The sequence below is a fragment of the Mustela erminea genome, chromosome 20 (genome assembly GCF_009829155.1).
Source record: "Mustela erminea isolate mMusErm1 chromosome 20, mMusErm1.Pri, whole genome shotgun sequence".
Classification (NCBI taxonomy): domain Eukaryota; kingdom Metazoa; phylum Chordata; class Mammalia; order Carnivora; family Mustelidae; genus Mustela; species Mustela erminea.
In genome coordinates this window covers 22,104,047-22,124,309 of record NC_045633.1, presented here as the reverse complement: position 1 = coordinate 22,124,309, position 20,263 = coordinate 22,104,047, and the positions used below count along the sequence as shown (strand labels likewise).

Genomic DNA, 20,263 nt, shown 5'->3' with positions numbered 1-20,263 from the left:
CCTGGGATCAAGCCCCACATCAGGCTCTCTGCTCAGCAAGGAGCCTGTTTCCCCCTTTCTCTCTGCCTGCCTCTCTGCCTACTCGTGATCTCTGACTGTCAAATGAATAAATAAAATCTTTTTTAAAAATCCGATCATTTAGGGGTGCTTGGTGGTTCAGTGGGTTAAACCTCTGCCTTTGGTGTGGGTCATGATCTCAGGGTCTTGGGATCGAGCCCCGCACTGGGCTCTCTGCTCAGCAGGGAGTCTGATTTTCCCCTCTCTCTCTGCTTACCCTTCTGCCTGCTTGTGATCTCTGTCTGTCAAATAAATAAGCAAAATCTTTAAAATTTTTTTTTAAATCCTATCATTTAAAAACGCTTAATTTTTTTTTTAAAGTAAGCTCTGTACTCAACATGGGGCTTGAACTCATGACCCAGAGATCATGTGTCACGTGGTGTTCTGACTGAGTTAGCCAGGTGCCTCAATGTAAGCCCCAATTTTTAAATCACAGCAGAAAAATTGCCTTTGCACATTCCCCTTCCATGGCACTACTATGGTCTTGCTCCTTCTCATCCCAACCTTGCGTGGGCCCCATGGAGCCTTTACTCAGCCATGCAGGAGGGCAGGTGCTGCTCTTAGCATTCTGTCCCTGTGGCGTACCTTCCCTGTGACTTGGAAGAAAGGGACTGTCTGCTGGGAGAAGGCACCCTGCAGTGTCCATCAGCTGCCGGACTCCCTCCCTTCGTTGTTGAAACAGCTTCCTTGGGGTAAGTTCATCTTTCCAGTCATTTGGAAAGTTATTCCTGGTCTTTATCTCCCCAGCTGTCACCCTCCCTTCCCTCAGGGCTTTGCCAAGTGACACTGGACTTCCCTCTCCCACCATCTTTTCGTCCTTTTGTCTTCTTTAGAATTCTTGGGGACTCAGGGAACTTTCCTGCCCCTCGGCCACATGTCTCTCTATATCTCCCTATCAGAGTCTCTGGCTTGGGTTTCCCAAAGCCCGCCCTTTATTCCTAGAAATCCCCACTTACGCAGTGACAGGCCAGGGTCTTTCAATGATGTGATTTCCAGCTGGGGACCTAGCTGTGAGGGGGAAGGCAGAGGTGTGTGTCCCTCGTCACCCCAGCCCTGCCTGGTGCGGGAGGCCAAGGGGAAGGTTCTCTGGGGGCCTCCTGGCCCTGTCACTGGTCCCTGGATGCTCACCCAACCCCCTTGTGTAGGAGACAAGGCAGTGTGGTAAGCCACATGGGTTCAGCCCCGCTGGGAGTCAGAGTTTTGAATTCCGCTTCTCCTTAGCAGGCTGACCAGGGCCAGATGTGTGACCCTCCAAGGCCCACTTCCTTGTCCACCAAATGAAGAGTCATGGTGATATCTTTCTCAAAGCGTCTTTATGAGAATTATATCATACCCTAAAAGTGCTTAGGACAGGACTTGCACACACCTGGTGATCAGTAAACATTAGCTTTATGTGCCAAGCATTCTAGCAGGGATGGGGGGGCAGAAAAAGAGGCACAGGGACCCTCAGGAGAGGAAGTATTGAGTGAAAAAAGGTAATAATGGAGTGTGAGGGATGAAGAAGGGGTCTGAGAAGGGAGGAAGAGAAATCAGGGGGGCTTCTTGGAGGGCGTGGTGCTCTAAAGATTGAGTAGCACTCCCTATACAAGAAGCAAAGGAGAGTAGTTGATGTAGAGAGAGCCATAGACTTAGGAATCCAGGTGAGGAGGGAGCAGCATGATGGGATGAGATAGGGAGACAGGAGGGGACCACCAAAGGCTCCAGCCTGTGACAGAAAGACATTGAAGGATTCCAGGAATGGAGTGGCCAGTCAGATGTCCCAGTTAGAAGCTCCTGTGCCTCTAGGGTGAAGAATGGGGGCGGGGGGAGGTTAAGACTGAGCAGGCTAACTGGGTTAGAGGCTGTGAGGGGACCCCAGTCACAGGGCAGCCCAGCCGCAGGGTGGGCAGAGCTAGGAGCCAGGAAACCACAGGATCTCAGGGCTCAATGAGTAACGAGGAATGAGCTGTGGCGTGACTCAAGGCTGCTGCTGGGAGCAGTTGGGTGGATGGCTGTGTCTTTTGCCCAAAATGGAAATAACAGAGTGGAATAGAATGGAAGGTGGGGGTGGGGTGAACTCCTTTTGAGACATGCTGGTTTCAGGTGCCAGCAGCCCCATTGGAGACCCAGTGTGACCTCTCACACCGCGCAGAAAATGAGAGGATGGTGGGTGAGCCTGACCCGCTCCCCGAGCTCGAGGAGGGACGTGTCTCCCTGAGTCTTAGGATTTTAGCCACACTGGGCTTCCGTGCTCTGCCCACCTCTGTGTTTTTGACTGCATGGCTTCCTGATGGTGGGGGTACCCTGCCCCCCTTTCTTTGGTCTGAATTTTTCCTCTGCACACAGTCCCCCAGCCAGGACTGGCTCCCTGGCCTGGGCTCCCTTGACCCTGGGTCCTCCATACCTGCAGTGGTGAGGGGCCAGGCCCATGGCCAGCTCTGATGTTTGCTAGTTCAGGGGGCCATCAGGGTTGGAGAGGAGCAGGTGAGGGACAGAATGGCTGAGCTGGAGAACATGATTGCCCCGGGGGTAGGGCGGGACAGGGGGAACCCTGGGAATATCAGGTGGGGCAGGGAGGCTGAGGCTGCCTGGCCTGCGCCTGTCCTTGCTCCTCCTTGTGCCCCCAGGAAGAAGGAATGAGGTGTCAGGTCTGTAGGAGGTAAGCTGGAGATAAAGGGGAGGGTGTGGTGGAGTGGGCAGCGGGCCATGCAGCAAAGAGGCCCACTCAGCCTGGTAAACGTCCCTCAGCTTAGAGAAATGGCAATCACATGTGACCTTGGCAAAGGCAGGGGGCTGGGAGGGAGGGCAGGTGAGGTGGAAACGCTGAGTGAAGGTTTCTCTTCTCAGAAGTCAGAGTCTGGGACAAGGAAGAGGGTGGCAGAGGAAGGTGAGGAGGCCTCTAGTGGTATGGCAGCCTCCTCCCTTTAAAACAGGACAGACCAGACACCTGTGGGCTGCCAGTTCAGAAGATGCAAGACCTGGCCTGGCCAAGGGGAGGAGGACAGAAGGAGGTTCCTGTGCAAGGTTGGGCTGAGACCAGCAGGAGGGCTAGGCCAGGGGTCGTTTCCCTACTGCCCACGTGGAGAAGGCTGCCACTCAGGACATTTAGGGAGAGGGCTAGGAGCTCAAGGGAGCCAAGGACCAGATGACAGCCACCCAGTCCTCAAAGGCAGGGGACAAAAGGGCAAAGAGACCCAGAGCTGGTGGATAGAGATAAGGCAACCAGTTTGGGTACCCCTCAGGGGATCAGCAGGACAGTTTCAGCCCCAGGCCAAGCTGCATGCTGGGCTGGGAGGGAACCACAGGCTGTTCTTGAAATCCGCCTTGCAGGTGCCGGCTTTGCGCAAGCAAAGGCTGGAGGAAATGGATCCCAGAACATGCAGAAATCTGGGGAAGCCTCCACAGGTCGCAGCACCGACAGGGCTTCAAACCAATTACGCTTACACCTTGAGGGGCAGAGACAGCCCCCCAGCTGAAGTGTGGCTCCCCGATGCAAGGGAGGGGACAGATGCGGGGGAGGGAAGGGCTCCTTTTCTCAGAAGCCAGAAGACAGCTAGAGCTGCGGGGTCTGTGTCTGGAGGAGACTGAGGACAGAGTCGGGGTGGTGCGACCCCGGGGGCCCAGGAGGGCAGAAAGTAGAGGCCTGGACCTCACAGGTGGGTGAGGGCTTTCCTGGGGGCTGGAGCAGAACTGGCCGGCGCCCTGGACTTGGGATTTCGGCTCCGTCTGCTCGAACCCTCGGAGCGCTCCAGAATGTATGAAGACGTCCCGGGGACACCTCGGTCCCGGGTCCCTGGGGGAAGGCCGTGAGAAGCCCGCAGCCAACTCCATTCGGCGAACGTACGGAAAGGAAAGCCGCACTCGGCAGCCAACACCAGCCGGCGCCGCGCAGCCGCAGAGGAGGCGGGGCACCCAGGCCCCGCCCCGTATGCTAATACGGAGGTCCACCGCCCCGCCCCCGCTCGCGAGTCGGACGGGCCCAACGCCACGGGGTGTGAGAGGCTACCAGCGCCCGGCCCCGCATCCGCGGAGGCCGAGATGGGGCGGAACGCCTGGTCTGGGTCGTTCGGGCGGCGGTACAGTGCGGGAGCGGCCAGAGGACCGCTAGGGCGTCCTCAGGCCGTGGCGACCCCCGCAGGCGCGAAGTGGTATGGCCCGCAGGGGCGGGGCCCGGGTCATGTGACGAGACCGCGGCCGCCATTTTGTTCTGCGGTGCTGGTATTTAGAGCGCAGCGGCTGACGGGCCGGGTCGCCTTCGCAGCCGCCTGACTGCTCCGCTCCTGCTCGCTCGCCGTGCCCGGCCCGTCCTCGCCCCCGCCTCGGCCTGCTGAGCTCGACCTCTCCCCACCCGCAGACATGTCCGAGGCCAAGAACGGCCCCGAGTACGCCTCCTTTTTCGCGGTCATGGGCGCCTCGGCCGCCATGGTCTTCAGCGGTGAGCGCCGCGACAGGAGGGACCTGGGAGGCTGGGAGGGCCGGGGCGCTCGGGGCTCGTGCTCGCATCTCCCCAGGGTTCAGGGTGTGACGTCACGCTGACGTAATTCCGATCTGTTGGGGGGTCTCGGGACTCACGTGACAGCGGGCGGGGGTCGAGGCCCCGGGGGCTGCGGAGCGCAGGGCTTGCGGGATGGGCTGGGGTGCGGGTCCCAGGGGTCTCCCGGGGATCGGTAGCCGGCAGCCCTGCCCCTGTCGGTGTAGGTGCGGGGGTGGGGCGGCGGCGCCGCTGCCATCTTAGCCCTAGGAGAGGCGGGAGGGAGGCTGAGGTGGGGGCGCGCGGTCCTGCGCCTGCTCTGCACCCCCCCAATCCTGCGGGCAGGTGTGACATCACACCTCGGAGAGCTCCCCCGACGCGGGGCCGGCCTTGATCGGCGGAGGTGGGGGCAAGGGATGGATGAGGTCCCGGCTCTCCTCTCCCGAGGTACACAGCCCTGGCCCTTATGGCGACCCGCACCCTCCCACCCCCGGCGGTGGTCAAGTGGGTCTGCACCCAGAGGCAGACGCTTCTAGTTAGGGCCTGTCACTGTTTCCCAGTAGTCCTGCGGGGCGTGTGGACTGCTTGGGAAAACTGGCTTGTGGGGTTGGTCCTGAGAGCTGGCCGGAACCCATAGGTGGGATTGTGTGGAATGGGGTGGGGGTCTGAACAGGCTCCGGGCCAAGGATGGGTGTCTAGGAGGCAGGCCAGCAACGACACTGTGTGTGCGGCCGCTTGCCAAGAGTGTCCCTCTGGGTGATTGAGAGAGGGTGGCTGAAGCGTCAGCGTTGAGGGGATTGGGCCTTTGTCTTTAGAAGGAAGAGTGTTGTAGATTAGGCCCCAATGAATGAATGAAAGGATGCGTGACTTCCCTTTCAGGAGGCCCCAAATTGGGGAGGGCTTCTCTAGGTAAAGAGAAGGGCTTTCCAGGTTCTTGGTAGCACCCCTTCTATTGAACTTGGGTCTCGACGGCCATGGACTGTTGAATTTAGTGAAAACTGGCCTATCTGGGAGAAAGGCACGTGGGCCAGGCTCAGGAATGTGGGACCCAGGAAGGTTAGTCCTTCCGCTGCAACCCTGTGGACTGGTCTGACCTGGTCTCCTCTGGGCCTTCTTGGGTAGGTCTGGTTTTTGGTTTTGATGACTCCGCCTTGCCCCACCCTACCTGGTGGACTGGGGAGGCTGCCTGTGCAAGAACGGGGAGGGTTTGAACTCCAAACAGTCTCTGCTGACTGTAAACACTTGGGGGGTAGGGGCCTGGGGACTCTGCTCCCTCCTTGGCCTCCCTCTGCCTGGGCCTGTCTGCCAGTCATGAGTTGCTGAGTCTGCCCTGCCCTGCCCTTCCCATCACGTGTAAGTAAGGGGTCATTTGTGGTGGGAGAAGTGGTCTGGACTTCCCCTTCTCTCCCAGGCAACGCCTGCTCTTCCACATCTGCAGGGGCTGCCTACTTTCCAGCACTTCTGAGCGGGCTGCTGTGACCCCCTCGTCCAGCCTTTTCTGCTCTTTGCCTCCAGAATGCCTTCAGAGATTCTGCTTTGCCTGGCCACCTGTGGGTTACTTGTGGCTGTCATTCATTCATTCATTCAACAAATCTTAATTGAGCTCCTTCTATGTGCCCGGCACGGAGGAGCATCACTGAAGGACAGGATATTCCTGCCCCAGAATTCCTTGAGTTCGGGCTGTCATTGCCTGTTCCTGAAGCTCTGGGTTTGCCTCCAGCCCTTTATCTGTACCCAGCTCCTGGCCTGCCTCCAGTCACCAGGTACATCTTTTCCTCTCCTAGAACCTGATACTTTCAGATGGAGCCTGACCCAAAGCAGGTCTCTGGAAGTTACTGAGAACCAGGTATCAGTGGTCTAGGGCTTTTTTGGTTGCCCTGGGCCCCTGAGGATGGGTGCTGCCTGCTCTCCTGTGCCCAGTCTCCCTTCCTGCTTCCCCTTTTTTTCTTGTGACAAAAGTCCTGCTGATTCTTTCTTCATCGGGTCTTCCACAGGCCGTTGGTTGCTCCTTTTCCGTAATCTCTCTGACTTCCTCTCTCCTGGCAGGCACCCTGCCTCTGGTGCTTTGTTCCTGGAACTGCCTCCTGATCGCACGCTTTTCTGTCCTCTGCTTGGTCTGGGACCTTGTAGGGCTTGTCTCCAGAGCTAGCACTCAGGGCCTGGCCTTTGTGGACACCTGCTGCTGCCCAGGCCAGGCTGCTTTTTCCCTCGTGGTCAGCCCTGTTTTCTTCCCTTTGTTCATCTTGTTGCCTCCTCACCTCCAGCCACACGCTCTTCTGCCACCTCCTGGAGAAGAGCCCTGCTCACTTTCCACGTCTGGCAGTGTCCTTCTCCTGGGATGCTGACTTCCCAGTAATCGGTTTCTCACTCAGTGCCACACATCTCCTGTGCTCTCCACTTGAGGAATGGGCCATGGTGCTGGCCATGTGCACGCATGTGATGCAGCCTGATGGGGTGCAGGGCCTGCAGTAGGAGCCCCCAAAATGCACTGTGACCAGGAGAGTTCTGGAAAAGCTTCATGAAAACCAGCCCTGAGCTGTGGGTTGATTGTGCTGAATGCCCAGGTGTGGTGGTGTTGGGTGCCTTTGGGACCGAGTGGCAGAGGCAGGATAGGTCCCTCTGCTCCCACCCCTGCCTCTTTCTTCCTTCTGGTAGCTCCCAGCCTATGCCATGTTGGTGGATGTCTCCGTTCATGTCGTCTGCAGTCCTTCTTGCTCACTCATACCTCTACCCAATTTCATTTTCTCTATGGAGCCCTTCCCCAGAACCTCCCCCCTGCCAGCCTCCCCACTCTTCTAGATCATGTGTGGAGGTGCCATGTGTGTCTTCACCAGGCTTGGAGCCCTGGGAAGCCAGAGCTCCTTGGACCTCCTCATTGCTTAGTGATGAGCATAGAGAGTAGACCTTTTTTGTGGCCCAAACAGATGAATAAAACGTGCAGAAAAATGGTTGGGATTGTCCTGGTCTTTTCCACCTCTGAGCCATGTTAAGCTCTGCTCAGGCAGTGCGGTGGGACCCTGGGAGACCCTGCGGGCCCTCCTGTAGATCTGTTCTGTGCAAAAGTTGCTCTAGACTTTGAGGCCAGGAGAAGGGAACTCTGAAGACAGTAGCACCCCCTACCGAGCAAGAGGGAGGAGGAACAGCATCAGAGGAGACAGGCCACCCGAGTTTCCCCCCACTCCCATTACTGGAGGCACTCAAGGCCTCTGTGCATGCAGGGCTGCTTCTGAGAGGTCTGCTAAGGGCTCATGGTCTGCCTGGGTGGTGGCTCCCTGTGCCCTGTCCTCTCCTTGGCTCGCCCTTTTTACTCTGGTTCTTTAAAGAGATTCTTCCCAAACTACAGGGTCTGGGCCTGCTGTGTGGCTGAGAAAGCACTTGGCCTGTTGACAACAGATGCTAGCCCTCCTGGAGAGCTGGGAGCGGTGGGGAGTGCGGGATGCTGTGGCCTGAGGCAGGACTTGCCAGGCCAGCTTTCCCTGACCCTGTGGTCGGGCCCTTGTGTGTGGTGAGGGTCTTCCAGCGTGTTGTCCCTGGCTGGAGCCCCAAGGCAGACAGGCTGAGTCTGGCCTGATACTGGGCTGCTGAGATGTAACCACCTCGTGCTTTGCCAGGCCATTTCGGACCTGAATGTCCAGGACTCCAGGCAGTAAAAAGGTGTCCGGAATCTTCAGCAAGTCTTAAGTGGCACAGTTGCCCGTTTCTCTCTGTGACGGGGCTGCTGGACCTGTCGCAGCTCCACCTTGGAGGCTGCGGGCAGCTGCATGGAGGCTCCCTGGGAGGTGGGGCGTACATTTCACAGCAGAGCAGCTGCACAGATAGGCGACAGCCACAGGGGCTTCTGGTGAAGGAAAGAGCTATCTGGATTCCTTGTGTGCTCAGTGAGGGCTCTTGCCCCTGAGGACCACCTCCCACCTCTGGCTAGGTACCAAATTCATGTCCCTGTTGTGATAACTTAGGGTGGCCCTCAGCCATGCCGGAGCTATTTCCAGGGACCTGACCCCTAGTACTCTGAGCTGACCTGGCTTCCCCCCTCTCTGCACAGCCCTGGGTGCTGCCTATGGTACAGCCAAGAGTGGCACCGGCATTGCAGCCATGTCCGTCATGCGGCCAGAACTGATCATGAAGTCCATCATCCCAGTGGTCATGGCTGGTATCATCGCCATCTACGGGCTGGTGGTGGCAGTCCTCATCGCTAATTCCCTGAATGATGGCATCAGCCTCTACAAGTGAGTGCTGGCTCCCTCCCTGCCTGTGCTGTCCTGCCTGGGGTCAGGCTATCGCATGGGGTCAGGAGGGCCGGGGAGGGGGCGTGGGGCGGGTGGTTTCCCCAGCAGGCTGCTAACATTTCTCCCACGTCCTCTCCCCCAGGAGTTTCCTCCAGCTGGGTGCTGGCCTGAGCGTGGGGCTGAGCGGGCTGGCAGCCGGCTTTGCCATCGGCATCGTGGGGGACGCTGGTGTGCGTGGCACGGCCCAGCAGCCCCGGCTGTTTGTGGGCATGATCCTGATCCTCATCTTCGCCGAGGTGCTCGGCCTCTACGGTCTCATCGTGGCCCTGATCCTCTCCACAAAGTAGCCCCTCTCTGAGCGCACCAGCCACAGAATATGATGTAAAGACCATCCCCGCATTCCAAGATGAACAGCCTGACACACATGCACGGGGCAGCTGCCCCCCCCCAATAGTTGGTCTTGTAAATGCGCAGTGTCCTAGTGCCCATCGTCTGTTCCCCCTGGCCTTGCCCCCGCCTGCCCCGTGCCGTGGACATCTGGGCCCACTCATTACCCATCCAGGCCCCCGACCAGTGAGGACGCAGGCCTCTGCTGCCCCCACTCATCTACCCTAGAGTGCTCTGTGTATAAGGATGAATTAGAGTTGTCATTTTCTCTTCACTGGATGTTTATTATTTATAAAGATTTGACCTGTTCATACGTCTGTGGAGCAGCCCTCCGTCTCCCAACTATATAGTAATCTTAGGTAGTGTTGCGTTGTGGGGTTACCGTTTGCCCTGAGACTCGTTGGATGGAACCACCCTTCCCCAGCCCCGGCTGCCGGGGCTGCGGGGCCAGAGCGCTGGGCCTGCCAGGTCCGGAGCCGAGCCATGTCCAATAAAGTTCTCGGTTGTGACTGGACGCCTTTGTGGACCGATTGTGTGGGCCCCGGGCTGGTGCGGGGAGGGGTGATGGAGGCGGGGCTGGAGACGAGGAGGGGCCGGGGCGGACGAGGGGCGGCGGTCACGTGGGGCCGCTGATCACGTGATCCGCCTCAGTCAGCTGAGGGTCACGTGGGTGGAGGCTGGGCTCCGCTGCTTGCAGTCGGCGGGTTGCGCGGGGAGCGGATTCCGCTCTGGGGCTCCGGGCGCCGCCCGCTCTGTTGGGCTCGGGTGGCTCACGATGCGCGGCGGGCAGGACGAGGCGCGGGCCCCGGTGCTCCAGTTCACGAACTGCCGCATCCTGCGAGGCCGGGCGCTGCTCAGGTGGGGCCCAGGGCCCGGGAGCTGCTCGGGCGCGGGGCCGGGCGCTGCCTGGGTGAGGCCCAGGGCCGGTGGGGTGCGGGACCGGGAACTGTTCGGAAATGGGGTGCGGGACCGGGAGCTGCTCGGGCGAGGGGCTGGCCGCTGCTGAGGTGAGGCCCAGGGCCGTTGGGTTGCGGGACCGGGAGCTGCTCCGGTGCGGGGCCGGGCGCTGCTTGGGTGAGGCCCAGGGCCGGTGAGGCGCGGGACCGGGAGCTGCTCAGAAGTGGGGTGCGGGACCGGGAGCTGCTTGGGCGCGGGGCCGGGCGCTGCTTGAGTGAGGTCCAGGGCCGGTGGGGCGCAGGGCCGGTGGGGCGCAGGACCAGGAGCTGCTTGGGCGCGGGGCCGCGCTGCTAGGGTGCGGGGCTCAGGGCCGGTCGGTGTTCGTGTGGGCCGCAGGGTGCCTCTCGGGTAGGCCATCTTAATCCTTGCTTCTCGTGGCTCTGGTCACAGGGAGGATTTGTGGGTGCGCGAAGGCCGCATACTGGACCCCGAGAAACTGTTCTTTGAAGAGCGGCGAGTGGCCGATGAGCAGCGGGACTGTGGGGGCTGCATCCTGGCGCCCGGCTTCATCGACGTGCAGATCAACGGTGCGGCCTGGGGCTCGGGGGTGGGTGGTGACCCAGAGGAAGTGGTCTGGGCGCTGTGCGACTTTCCTCTGTGTGGCCATAGGTGGATTTGGCGTTGACTTCTCTCAGGCCTCGGAGGACGTGGGCTCCGGGGTTGCCCTGGTGGCCCGGAGGATCTTGTCGCACGGAGTCACCTCCTTCTGCCCCACCTTGGTCACCTCACCACCCGAGGTTTATCACAAGGTGAGGTCCGGCTCCCAGTCTAGAGGAACGGGGCCTCCGGAAGCAGCCCCGCCATGTTTTTCAAATCCGTGCTCCCACAGACCTCTCTTAGCCTAGCATTTGGCTTTATCTGCTGGCCTCCTTCCACGTGGGGCCAGGGTCCTGCCCCTAGGCTTTCTCATTCGGTCGTTCCTCCACTGGCAGAGTGTCCTGTCTCTGCAGCTGTCCCCTAGGCCTTCACTTGTGCTGCCCCGGTGTCCTCCCCAGCCACATGTCCTTTCCTCGCTGCCCTCTGGCTGCCTCTGGGCTCCAGAAACCCATTGCTGGGACTTCTGATTGCCGCACCTGTAGCTGCTGGTCAGGCTTATCCCCTCCCCCCGCAACATGTCTGTGCTTTGTGACTCCAGTTGAGTGTGCTTTCCAGAAAGAAGCTTCACTGTCTGCCCAGCCACCCTAGTCCATCCTCTCTGCTACTCTCATCTACCCTGACACCCCTCACTCCTTTCTCTCTGCCCGTTCCCATGAAACCGTGTTTATTTTTGCACGGGTTCTCTGGTTTTATTCTTTATCTTATTTTATTGTCGGATGTTCTCTCTGCGGGCACGAATGTTCCTTCTTCCCGAACTCTTGGAGAGCAGGGTGTGTTCCTTGTGCTTCTGGACTGCTTGAAGCTTAACGAGTTTTGAAAAGCGTGGCTGTTCCGTTACCAGAGTTGAGTTTAGGGAGGGGGCAGTTCCGCTGTGATCCCTCCTGTGCGTTCTGGTGTGGTGGTTTTCTCCAGAACAGGCTCCTTACTGTGATGATGGGTCACATTGCCCGTCGTGGGGTCCCTCCTGAGTGTGTGGGCCCAGAGTCCTACCTGGGTGTTGGGGGAGGTTGGGTGTGGGCTTTGGGCCTCTTAAATTCATCTGTCAGCCGGAGACACAAGACAGCCTTTACTTTTTTCTGAGTCTCTTTCTTCAAGTCTAAGTTGAGAATGATGGCCGTGTCCGTGTGTTGGGGTTAGGGCACACAGCACTGTGTGTGGTCTGTATTAAGCCGTTGGTACACTAGCAGCTGTGGACATCTTTCTGGAAGTTTCCCTAGGCCTCCCATCCCAGAGTCAGAGCTTACAGACTAAGCTCCGTGTGCTGCTGGAAACCAGCACATGGTTCCACGTTTTTCTCTCCTGGTCATCAGTCTGTGCTTTCCTCGGCTAAGAGCTGAGGAAGGTGCCCATCTTATTATCTCTGTGTTCTTTGTCCTCCTCCTTCCTGGGCCTCACCAGTGAGGCTCGGTGACAGTTCCCTACTCTCCCAACGCTGTCCCTGCTCCAGGTCCTGCCACGGGGGCCTTCAGGAGGTGCAGGACTCAGCTCACTTCCCTGTCCTCTCCCTTTTTGTGCTCAAGGTGAACCCCAGCCTTCTGAGCATTCCCTCCCTACCTGCCCGGGCCTCTGTCTTTTCCCTAGGCACATTCCAGACATTCTAGGCTGTTCTATCTCCTGTCTCCAAGCCCTCTGCCTGGAAGGCCTTTGCCGTGTTCTGTGTGTTGCTTCTTTTTTGGCTCTACTCTGGTCACCCACTAGCCATGCTTTCCACAGCGCATCTGACCCATGCCACACAGATGATGAGGTGGTCTTCTACAGGACAAGGGGCTTCTGGACATGGGGACTTCTAGCTTATGTTGTCTTGCTAGAACGTGTCACCTACCATAAACGTTTGCAAGTTGAAGGTCTTAGCAGAAACTAGAGTTTTGAGGGGCATGAATGTAAAAATTTGATTCCAGTTTTGTCTTAGAAACTACAGGACTGTTCCCTGGGATAATCTCCCACCCCCCACTAGCTCACACTAGGCGGAACTGGATTGCTCCTCTGTCAGAAGTTATCCAGATCTTTTGTCATTGTGTTCTGGTCCCCGGAGACCATGTGGTCCTTTTCTGGGGTCTCCTCTAGCTTTATGCTTTGATACTCTTCCAGGAGGAAGATCTGTTGGTGTCCTTCTCGGCTTCAAGTCCATCATCTGCTTCACCAAGATCTAGTACCTTCTTGTTGGCAGGCAGACCTTTGCCTTTGGCCCCACACGCCCTCTATCCTTTGACCTTTTCCTCTGCTTTCCTGCCTGGAACATGCCTTGTTTTCTCTACCTCTACCCTGTCGTTTATGCTGTTCTCCCCACTTAGCGTACCCTAGCTTTTCCTTGTGAGACTCTGTTTTGTTTTGAAGGGTGAAGTAAACCTTGAGTGTCTTGTTAGGACTTCGAGTTCTGAATCTGAGACTTGGGGGTTAGGGGGGTGGAGGTGGCGCCCGTGAGCCCAGGTGGGGAGAGCAGCCAGCCACGGGCACAGCACTGTGCAGGTCCCCTCTTTCTGTGTGTCATTCCCAGGGGAGGCTCTCTGAAAAATCCCCTAGAATGTCCCACACAGTATCCCCCCTGCAAAGACAGGCTTCACCCACAATCCCATCCACCCCTTGGGTTGAAGTACTCCCCTCCCCCACCCCTCACAAGAGTCTTATGTCTGGTGCTGAGCTCCCTCCGAGGACTTAGGAGAATAGGACAGAACCTGACACTCATCACAACAGGGTCTCCCGGTGGAATGTGGATGACAGGCTTCGTGCTGTCCCATATGGAGATGGGCAGGTTGAAGGCGGGGGGTCTAGAGGACGTGTCCCAGAACGACCCAGCCTCTGACGTGCATGCCCACCTGTTCCAGGGGGAAAGAAATCTGTTCTGGAAAAACTCAACCATTACCTTTTTTCTAATTATCAGTGGACTTAGACCTATCCGTGGTTGGTTAGGAGAGCTAGCAGCCCTTTGCCCCCACGGGCTCCCATCTAGAGACCGTCCCTTTTAGCTCGGGATGCTTGGAATTTGCTCTTCTGTCTCAAAAGGCCGTGCTGGGACTCCGGCTTCACTTCTCTGTTTAGGGCCGTGTGTCTGCTGCCCAGCCGAGGAGCAGAAGAAGCCCCCATCCTCCCCACAGAGCCGCCCGCTGCCTTGGGGAGGTCCGTCTGCAGGACTAGGTGGGGCCACTCTGCGCATCCCATTTTCTTACCTGGCTGCTCTCCTTTCCTTGGAAGTCCTGCTCTTTGTTCCCTTAACTCGTGACTCAACTCCAGGCTTCCTGCCAGGAGCTCCCTCTTCTTTTGGGACATCTGGACACGCCAGGTGTCCATCAGCGTTGTCTTCCTGCAACAGCCTCCGGGACCTGTTTCCCAGCACTGGCTGCTGGCCTCCTGGGCCGAGAGCTGTGCCGGCAGCTCCCTTACTCTCACCTGAGGGGCTTCCCTAGCGTCTTTCCACTGGGCCTCCATCCCCCATCCTGGGTCTTCCTCTTTGCTGGTTTTTGCCTTCACTCTGGAGCACATCTCCCCGCTTCCTCTGGAGGAAGGAGTCATGGGAGGTCGAGTTTTCGAGATCTTGAAGGCCTGAGAATGTTTTTACTCTTTCTTTTTTAAGTTTGATTTATATTATTTTATTTTATTTTTAAAGATTTATTTATTTGACAGAGATCACAAGTAGGCAGAGAGGCAGGCAGAGAGAGAGAGGAGGAAGCAGGCTCCCTGCCGAGCAGAGAGCCCGATGTGGGGCTCGATCCCAGGATCCTAGGATGGATCATGACCTGAGCTGAAGGCAGAGGCTTTAACCCACTGAGCTACCCGGGGTGTCCCGAGTTTGATTTATTTTAGAGAGAGTGCCCACGATGGAGGGAGAGGGAAACAATTCCAGGCAGACTCTCTGGTGAGCGTGGAGCCCGACACGGGGCTCGATCTCACGCCCTCAACACCAGGACTTGAGCCGAAATCAAGAATCAGACGCTCAACCAACGGAGTCCCCCAGGTCTCCCTGTTTTTACTGTCTTGATTGGGGAATGATTCTGTGTTAGAAGTGACTTCGCCCTAGAATTTTAAAAGCATTGCTATATTGTTTTCTAACTGCCAAGGTGGCTCTTGAGAAGTCAGAAGCCGCCCGACCTCTGATACTTGGTGCGTGACCGATTTCTTCGTCTGGAGGCTTGTGGAACCTTCCCTTTGGCCCTGGGTTCTGAAGCCTGAGGGGGACACGGGCGGGGCTTGGGGGGAGGTCATCCGTGGTGCTGGCCTTCAGCACAGCCCGGCTTTCTCAAACTGGTTTTCGGTTTTGTTTGCTTGTCTTGAATAACTTCCGTGTGACTTTCTGCCCTGTTTCTCTGTCGTCTCTCTCCTGGGTGCTATCTTTCCCCTGCTGGGCCTCCTGGATGGGTTCTCTCATTCTTCCTCTGACTTTGCTTTCGGGCTGTTTGTTCCCTTGTTAACCTGCTGTCCTTCTCTTGGGTTCGGTTACCGGCTGTTTGAGGTCAGGCTCCAGCAGGCTGCTGGGAGTCCCAGGCCTGCAGAGGCTTTGCGGAGGCCCCCTTTGTCGAGGTCCCGGGTCAGCGGAAACAGGCCTCCCTGGCTCCATGCTGACCATGTTAAGAGCATGAACTTGCACTTAACTGTAGGGCGTGTTCACCTCGATCCACCTCCCGTCTGGACACCTTCCAGTTTGCTCCAGCTGCTTGCCGGGCACGTTCGGGACACAGCTGCTCTTTGATGGCGTGTCTGTTGTGGTCCCCCCGCTTCTCAAGGTGCCAGGCGTGGCCAGGACTAAGGCAGGGGCCTTAGTCCCTGGGGCCTAAGTGGGGCCGCAGCGCGGCTTCTGTGTGCAGGGCGTGTCCCCCTCGGCCTCCCTGGACGGTCTGCTCATCTCCCGTCTTGCAGGTCATGCAAGGTTTCAGCTTCCTCCAAGTCAATCCCTTTATCCTGCCCGGCATAGGGGAGCTCCAGAGGTGGGCGCGTTTATCCGGCAGCTCCGCCTGGGGACTCTGCTGTCCTGCAGGGCTCCCTGTTCGCTTCCTTCGCCATGTTTCTTCGTGAGAGAGGTGTGGGCTGTGAGGCCCGGCGGCCTGTCTGGTCCTGAGATGGGTCATGTGAGCACCTGTTACACACGAGGGACCTTCCTGACGGCATTCAGCTGGGACACGGCTTGTCGAGCCTCCAGCCCCATCCGCACCGAGCTCCCCGGCTGGTCAGCCCCTGCTTCTGCACTCGTTCTGCGGGGAGCGCACAGCCTCTTTCTGCTTCCAGCCATGCTTCTGGTTCTGCGGCTCAGGAGGCCAGGCTTGTCACCCTGTCTGGGTCCGGACCCTTTGAGCATGCCACCCACTGTGTCCCAGCTGCTGCCTGGTTGGGGGCCGCCTGGAGGGGCCAGGATCGTGGGGTGGCCCTCTGTCCACGTGCCTGCCCTCTGCGCAGGAGATCCTTCTTCCTCTCCTGGTCATCGCAGGCAGCTGCTCATGTGTCCTCCATGACTCCTCTCCGTCCGGACGGTTCCGAGTGCTGTGCTTTCCCTGACCTCCGTTGGGGACCTTTGACTACCTTCTTATACCTGAGGGAAGGCCACTGGGGGCTGATCTCTGACCGCGGCTGGGATGTGACCTCTGGGTGCTGGGCCATAGGGGGCAGGGCTTTAACAGCTGGTTCCCCCCAGGTCCTTCCTCAGATCCCCGTGAAGAGTGGTGGTCCCCATGGGGCAGGGGTCCTCGGTGAGTGGCTGACCCCTCTCCCTGCCCCGACCCGGGGAGGCTCCTCGGGGACCTGTTGGCAGCCCCTCCCCCTCCAGAGGCCCAACTGGGGAGGGAGGTCGGGCAGGTGATGGGCTGGGGTGGGCGCTGTGCGGCAGGAGGCATGCTGGAGCCATCCGCTCCCTCCACTCCCAGGGGTGCACCTGGAGGGCCCGTTCATCAGCCGGGAAAAGCGAGGTGCACACCCCGAAGCCCACCTGCGCTCCTTCGAGGCCAATGCCTTCCACGACGTGCTGACCACCTATGGGGCCCTGGACAACGTCCGCATCGTGACGCTGGCCCCCGAGCTGGGCCGTAGCCAAGAGGTGATACGGGCCCTGGTGGCCCGGGGCATCTGTGTGTCCCTAGGTGAGGCGGGACGCCTCCAGGCATGTGTGCACGTGGGGGATCCTGGGCTGGGTGTGTTGTTTGAGTCCTGGTCCCCCATGCAGGACACTCGGTGGCCGACCTGCAGGCCGCGGAGGAAGCCGTGCAGTGTGGGGCCACTTTCATCACCCACCTCTTCAACGCCATGCTGCCTGTGAGTCGTCCCCCACCAAGTCCCCCAGGTGGAGGGGGGGCGGGTACAGGGGCTTCTGCCCTTGCTCAGCTCACGCCTCCAATCCCTGCCCAGTTCCACCACCGAGACCCAGGAATCGTGGGGCTCCTGACCAGTGACCGGCTGCCACCGGGCCGCCACATCTTCTATGGGATGATCGCGGATGGCACGCACACCAACCCCGCAGCCCTGCGCATCGCCCACCGGGCCCATCCCCAGGGTGCGTGGCAGGGCGGTCTGGGGGCAGTGGTGAGTGTGCTGTGGGGCAGGTCTGAAGCCCCTTCCTCCCACAGGGCTGGTGCTGGTCACCGATGCCGTTCCTGCCCTGGGCTTAGGTGACGGCCGGCACACACTGGGGCAGCAGGAGGTAGAAGTAGATGGACTGACAGCCTACGTGGCAGGTGAGCGACTTGCTTGTCCCTGCCGGCCGCCCCCACGAGAACAGGCCTTCCGCCTCTAGTGGGATGTGGGCGTGCCCTGCCAGCCCGCTGCCCACCCCCCACTGCATGCCTGGTGGTCTCTGGTCCCACAGAGCCTGCACTCTCTCTTCTCAAGGCACCAAGACACTGAGTGGTAGCATAGCTCCGATGGACGTGTGTGTCCGGCATTTCCTACAGGCCACAGGTCAGTGAGGCTGGTGTGGGGTAGGGAGTGTGTGTTCGTGTGTGTGTGTGTGGGTGGATGTGTGCATGCGTGGAGGGTGGAAGCTACGTTTGGGGGAGGTGGGAGGGAAGCACGGAGACCACTGGAGCCTCGCACCCACAGCCCTCGTTTGGCAGAGTTTCCTAGGGGACGAGCACTGGGAACGTGGTCGAGGTCCCCCTGCAGGGAGCTCCTGGGTGGGATAAGACGGTGGCAGGCAGATGGCTGGGACCCAGGGTGACGGCACTGAAGCCCTGGCACCCAATGGGAGAATGGAGCTCAGTTTACCCACAGCTTGGGCCTTGGTCTTGGACCCTATGGGTTCGCGGGCCTTCGTGGGTCCACAGATAGGGAGATGAGGTGTGAGAGGGGTCAGAGCTGTGCTCTGGGCTTCTTAAGGGGGTGGGCCTGTTGCGGGGAAGGTGGGCAGGGGTGTCTGGTAGAGGCTGTGGTTGGCCAGACCCTGAGGGATGCTTGGTAGTGCCCTGGGCATCGGGGGTGTCGGGGCTTGACATGCTGTTTCAAGCAGAGAGACAGGCCGGCAGCTGGGGGGATGATGGGGGTGCAGGGAGAGTGGAGTTTAGTCACATGGCCTCTTGAGGGGTAGCAGGGATAGAAAGGCAAGACCATGTGACTTTGTCGATGCGCAGGCTGTTCCTTTTTTGTGGGGGTGCCCATCTGGGACCCCAAAGGAGGGGGGGCCTGCGGGCCTTTGTGTCCAGAGCATCTGTTCAGGGGGATGGGAGGCCAGACGGGCCAGGTAGGTGAGCAAGCGAGCAAGAGAAGGATCCCCAGCAGCACCCTTAGACTGGGGTGCGGTGGAGCCTCGTCACCCTGCTGCAGAACCCTGGCAGAACCCAGTTTTCCTAGGCCTTGGAGCTTCGGGGCTGTGGGCTGGGGGAGGGGCTGCCGGCAGAGCTGGGGCAGGGGTGGTCACCCAGTTGTGTCCCCTGAGCAGGCTGCAGTGTGGAGTTGGCCCTGGAGGCTGCGTCCCTGCACCCTGCTCAGCTGCTGGGGCTGGAGAAGCGCAAGGGGACCCTGGACTTCGGGGCTGATGCAGGTCAGGGCCTGGTGTGGGCACCCGGGCCTCTGCGGACTTGGGAGCTCCTGCGGTACTTGGGATGGTGCCGGGGCAGGTGGAGGCTTCCCTGTGTCCAGGTGGCCTTGCCCACCACCACCTCCAGCCTGGGCCCTTTTTCCCATCAGGCCAGGCTTCCTGGCGAATGAGATGAGGCCTGGTGAGGGGCTTCCTGGGTCTTTGTCCGCCAGGAACGCTGGCTCCCAGACCTTGGGCAGCCTGCGAGGGGTTGGGGTGCCCTACCCAAATCGTGTTGCCAGCTTCGGTTTCCCCACCGGCTCCTGGGTGGCGGTGGAGATGGGAACAGAGCTTCTCTCGGGGTAATGAAGCTCCTGGGAGCTGGGTGGGGATGGGGGTGCCTGTGCGTCCCCCCCCCCCCCACCGCCTCCTCACCACCCGCCTCTGACCCAGACTTCGTGGTGCTCGATGACTCTCTCCACGTGCGGGCCACCTACATCTCGGGCGAGTTGGTGTGGCAGGCAGAGGAGGCCAGGCAGTGACCAAGGACCACCGCTGGAACGGACGCCCAGCCTTAGGCGGCCTCCGTCAGGGCCGAGCCGTGGAGGAGCTGGTCTTCAGGGAGCGAGTGGGTGCCCTGCCCCAGGTGGAGGCCTCCGCTGAGCAGGCAGCTGGATAAACACGCGCCCGGCAGGGACTTGTCTGGTCTCCGAGTGTTGCTTCAAAGCAGGGCGCCGTCACCTTGGTGGCTCTCTGGGTGGGGGTGTTTGTGCCTCACGGTTGGGAGTGGGAGTGGCTGGATTCTGGCTCATCCCAGCTCTGTGGGGGCCCCTCTCTGTGGCACAGATGTGTCCGGGGCCTGCACACCCATAGGCAGAGGTGCTGCCTGGAGGTGAGTGGAGGGTGAGAGGGGAAGCCCTGGGCTCTGGTTGAGAAGTGGGACAGGAAGGGGCTTGGGGACAGCGAGCGCAGACAGCTTCAGAAGTTCACGTGTCAGGGGACTGAGGGATGGGGTAATTCCTAGGATTTTAAACAAGGAGAGAACTGATTGTGGAGCTGAGTTAGTAGCCTGGGCTGGGAGGAGCTGGGTGTGGGGGGGCTTCGGGTGGGCGGCGTGGAGGTCTCAGAAGGCTGCTGTGTGACAAAGTCCCAAGGACTCACTCTGCACCCGTGAGTTGGGCAGCAAAGTCGGGGCCTGGGGCCGTAGTGCTGGGTGTGGGCACAGTGCCAGGGGCTCCTCCCAGCCTTCAGGAGGAATCCGTGCTAGCTTCAGGACCCCACTTTGCCTGGCGGTAAGTGCAGGAAGCAGTGGCCCAGGGCGCCTGAGCCCATGCTGGCTGCTACTGCTTGCCCAGCCCGCAGCCCTACCTCTTTGAGCCCTTGCGATAATCAGGGCTTCACTTCTTTTGGCGTTTTTTTCTGAACAGCCTATTCTGACTCAACTTCTGGGTTGACATGAAAGACCTGTTTGCACCGTGGTGGTTACACAGCTTGGGGGGACCCTGCCTGGTGTTGGTGGGCAGGTTGGGCGTCACCAGTGTCCCGAGCCCTGCACCTGTTTGCCCGTTAGTGTCATCCCGCAGCTTTCCATGTCCCTTCGGTCCTGGCAGTGGTGCCCCCATGTTGGGAGCGTGGGCTGTCACATTCCCTGGGTAGGACAGC

The 20,263-nt window shown here is 59.5% G+C and overlaps 2 protein-coding genes across 6 annotated transcripts; both read left to right on the top strand.

Moving 5' to 3' along the window:
• Positions 1 to 4,223: 4,223 nt before the first annotated feature.
• ATP6V0C (ATPase H+ transporting V0 subunit c) lies at positions 4,224 to 9,634 on the top strand. The gene is made up of 3 exons (XM_032327590.1): positions 4,224 to 4,471; positions 8,550 to 8,733; positions 8,876 to 9,634. The coding sequence occupies exons 1-3, from the start codon at positions 4,393 to 4,395 to the stop codon at positions 9,078 to 9,080; spliced, it is 468 nt and encodes a 155-aa protein (XP_032183481.1). The 5' UTR covers positions 4,224 to 4,392; the 3' UTR covers positions 9,081 to 9,634.
• Positions 9,635 to 9,773: 139 nt separating this feature from the next.
• AMDHD2 (amidohydrolase domain containing 2) lies at positions 9,774 to 19,298 on the top strand. Of its 5 annotated transcripts, none has more exons than XM_032327586.1 (11): positions 9,775 to 9,978; positions 10,468 to 10,604; positions 10,687 to 10,826; positions 16,292 to 16,346; positions 16,521 to 16,733; positions 16,817 to 16,905; positions 16,999 to 17,143; positions 17,217 to 17,324; positions 17,479 to 17,547; positions 18,524 to 18,625; positions 19,055 to 19,298. In XM_032327586.1, the coding sequence occupies exons 1-11, from the start codon at positions 9,896 to 9,898 to the stop codon at positions 19,141 to 19,143; spliced, it is 1,230 nt and encodes a 409-aa protein (XP_032183477.1). In that variant the 5' UTR covers positions 9,775 to 9,895; the 3' UTR covers positions 19,144 to 19,298. The 5 variants fall into 5 exon arrangements, 4 of the variants coding, with proteins under 4 accessions (XP_032183477.1, XP_032183478.1, XP_032183479.1 ...); XM_032327588.1 differs by having other exon boundaries at positions 9,782 to 10,030; XM_032327589.1 differs by lacking the exon at positions 9,775 to 9,978 and adding an exon at positions 10,059 to 10,127.
• The last annotated feature ends 965 nt before the right edge of the window (positions 19,299 to 20,263 follow it).

Bases quoted from the DNA above. Each gene is read 5' to 3' on its own strand.
- ATP6V0C (XM_032327590.1), top strand. From the start codon at position 4,393: ATGTCCGAGGCCAAGAACGGCCCCGAGTACGCCTCCTTTTTCGCGGTC. The intron at 4,472-8,549 runs GTGAGCGCCGCG...CTCTCTGCACAG, and splicing joins GGCCGCCATGGTCTTCAGCG to CCCTGGGTGCTGCCTATGGT. The intron at 8,734-8,875 runs GTGAGTGCTGGC...CCTCTCCCCCAG, and splicing joins GATGGCATCAGCCTCTACAA to GAGTTTCCTCCAGCTGGGTG.
- AMDHD2 (XM_032327586.1), top strand. From the start codon at position 9,896: ATGCGCGGCGGGCAGGACGAGGCGCGGGCCCCGGTGCTCCAGTTCACG. The intron at 16,734-16,816 runs GTGAGGCGGGAC...TCCCCCATGCAG, and splicing joins GGGCATCTGTGTGTCCCTAG to GACACTCGGTGGCCGACCTG. The intron at 16,906-16,998 runs GTGAGTCGTCCC...ATCCCTGCCCAG, and splicing joins TCTTCAACGCCATGCTGCCT to TTCCACCACCGAGACCCAGG.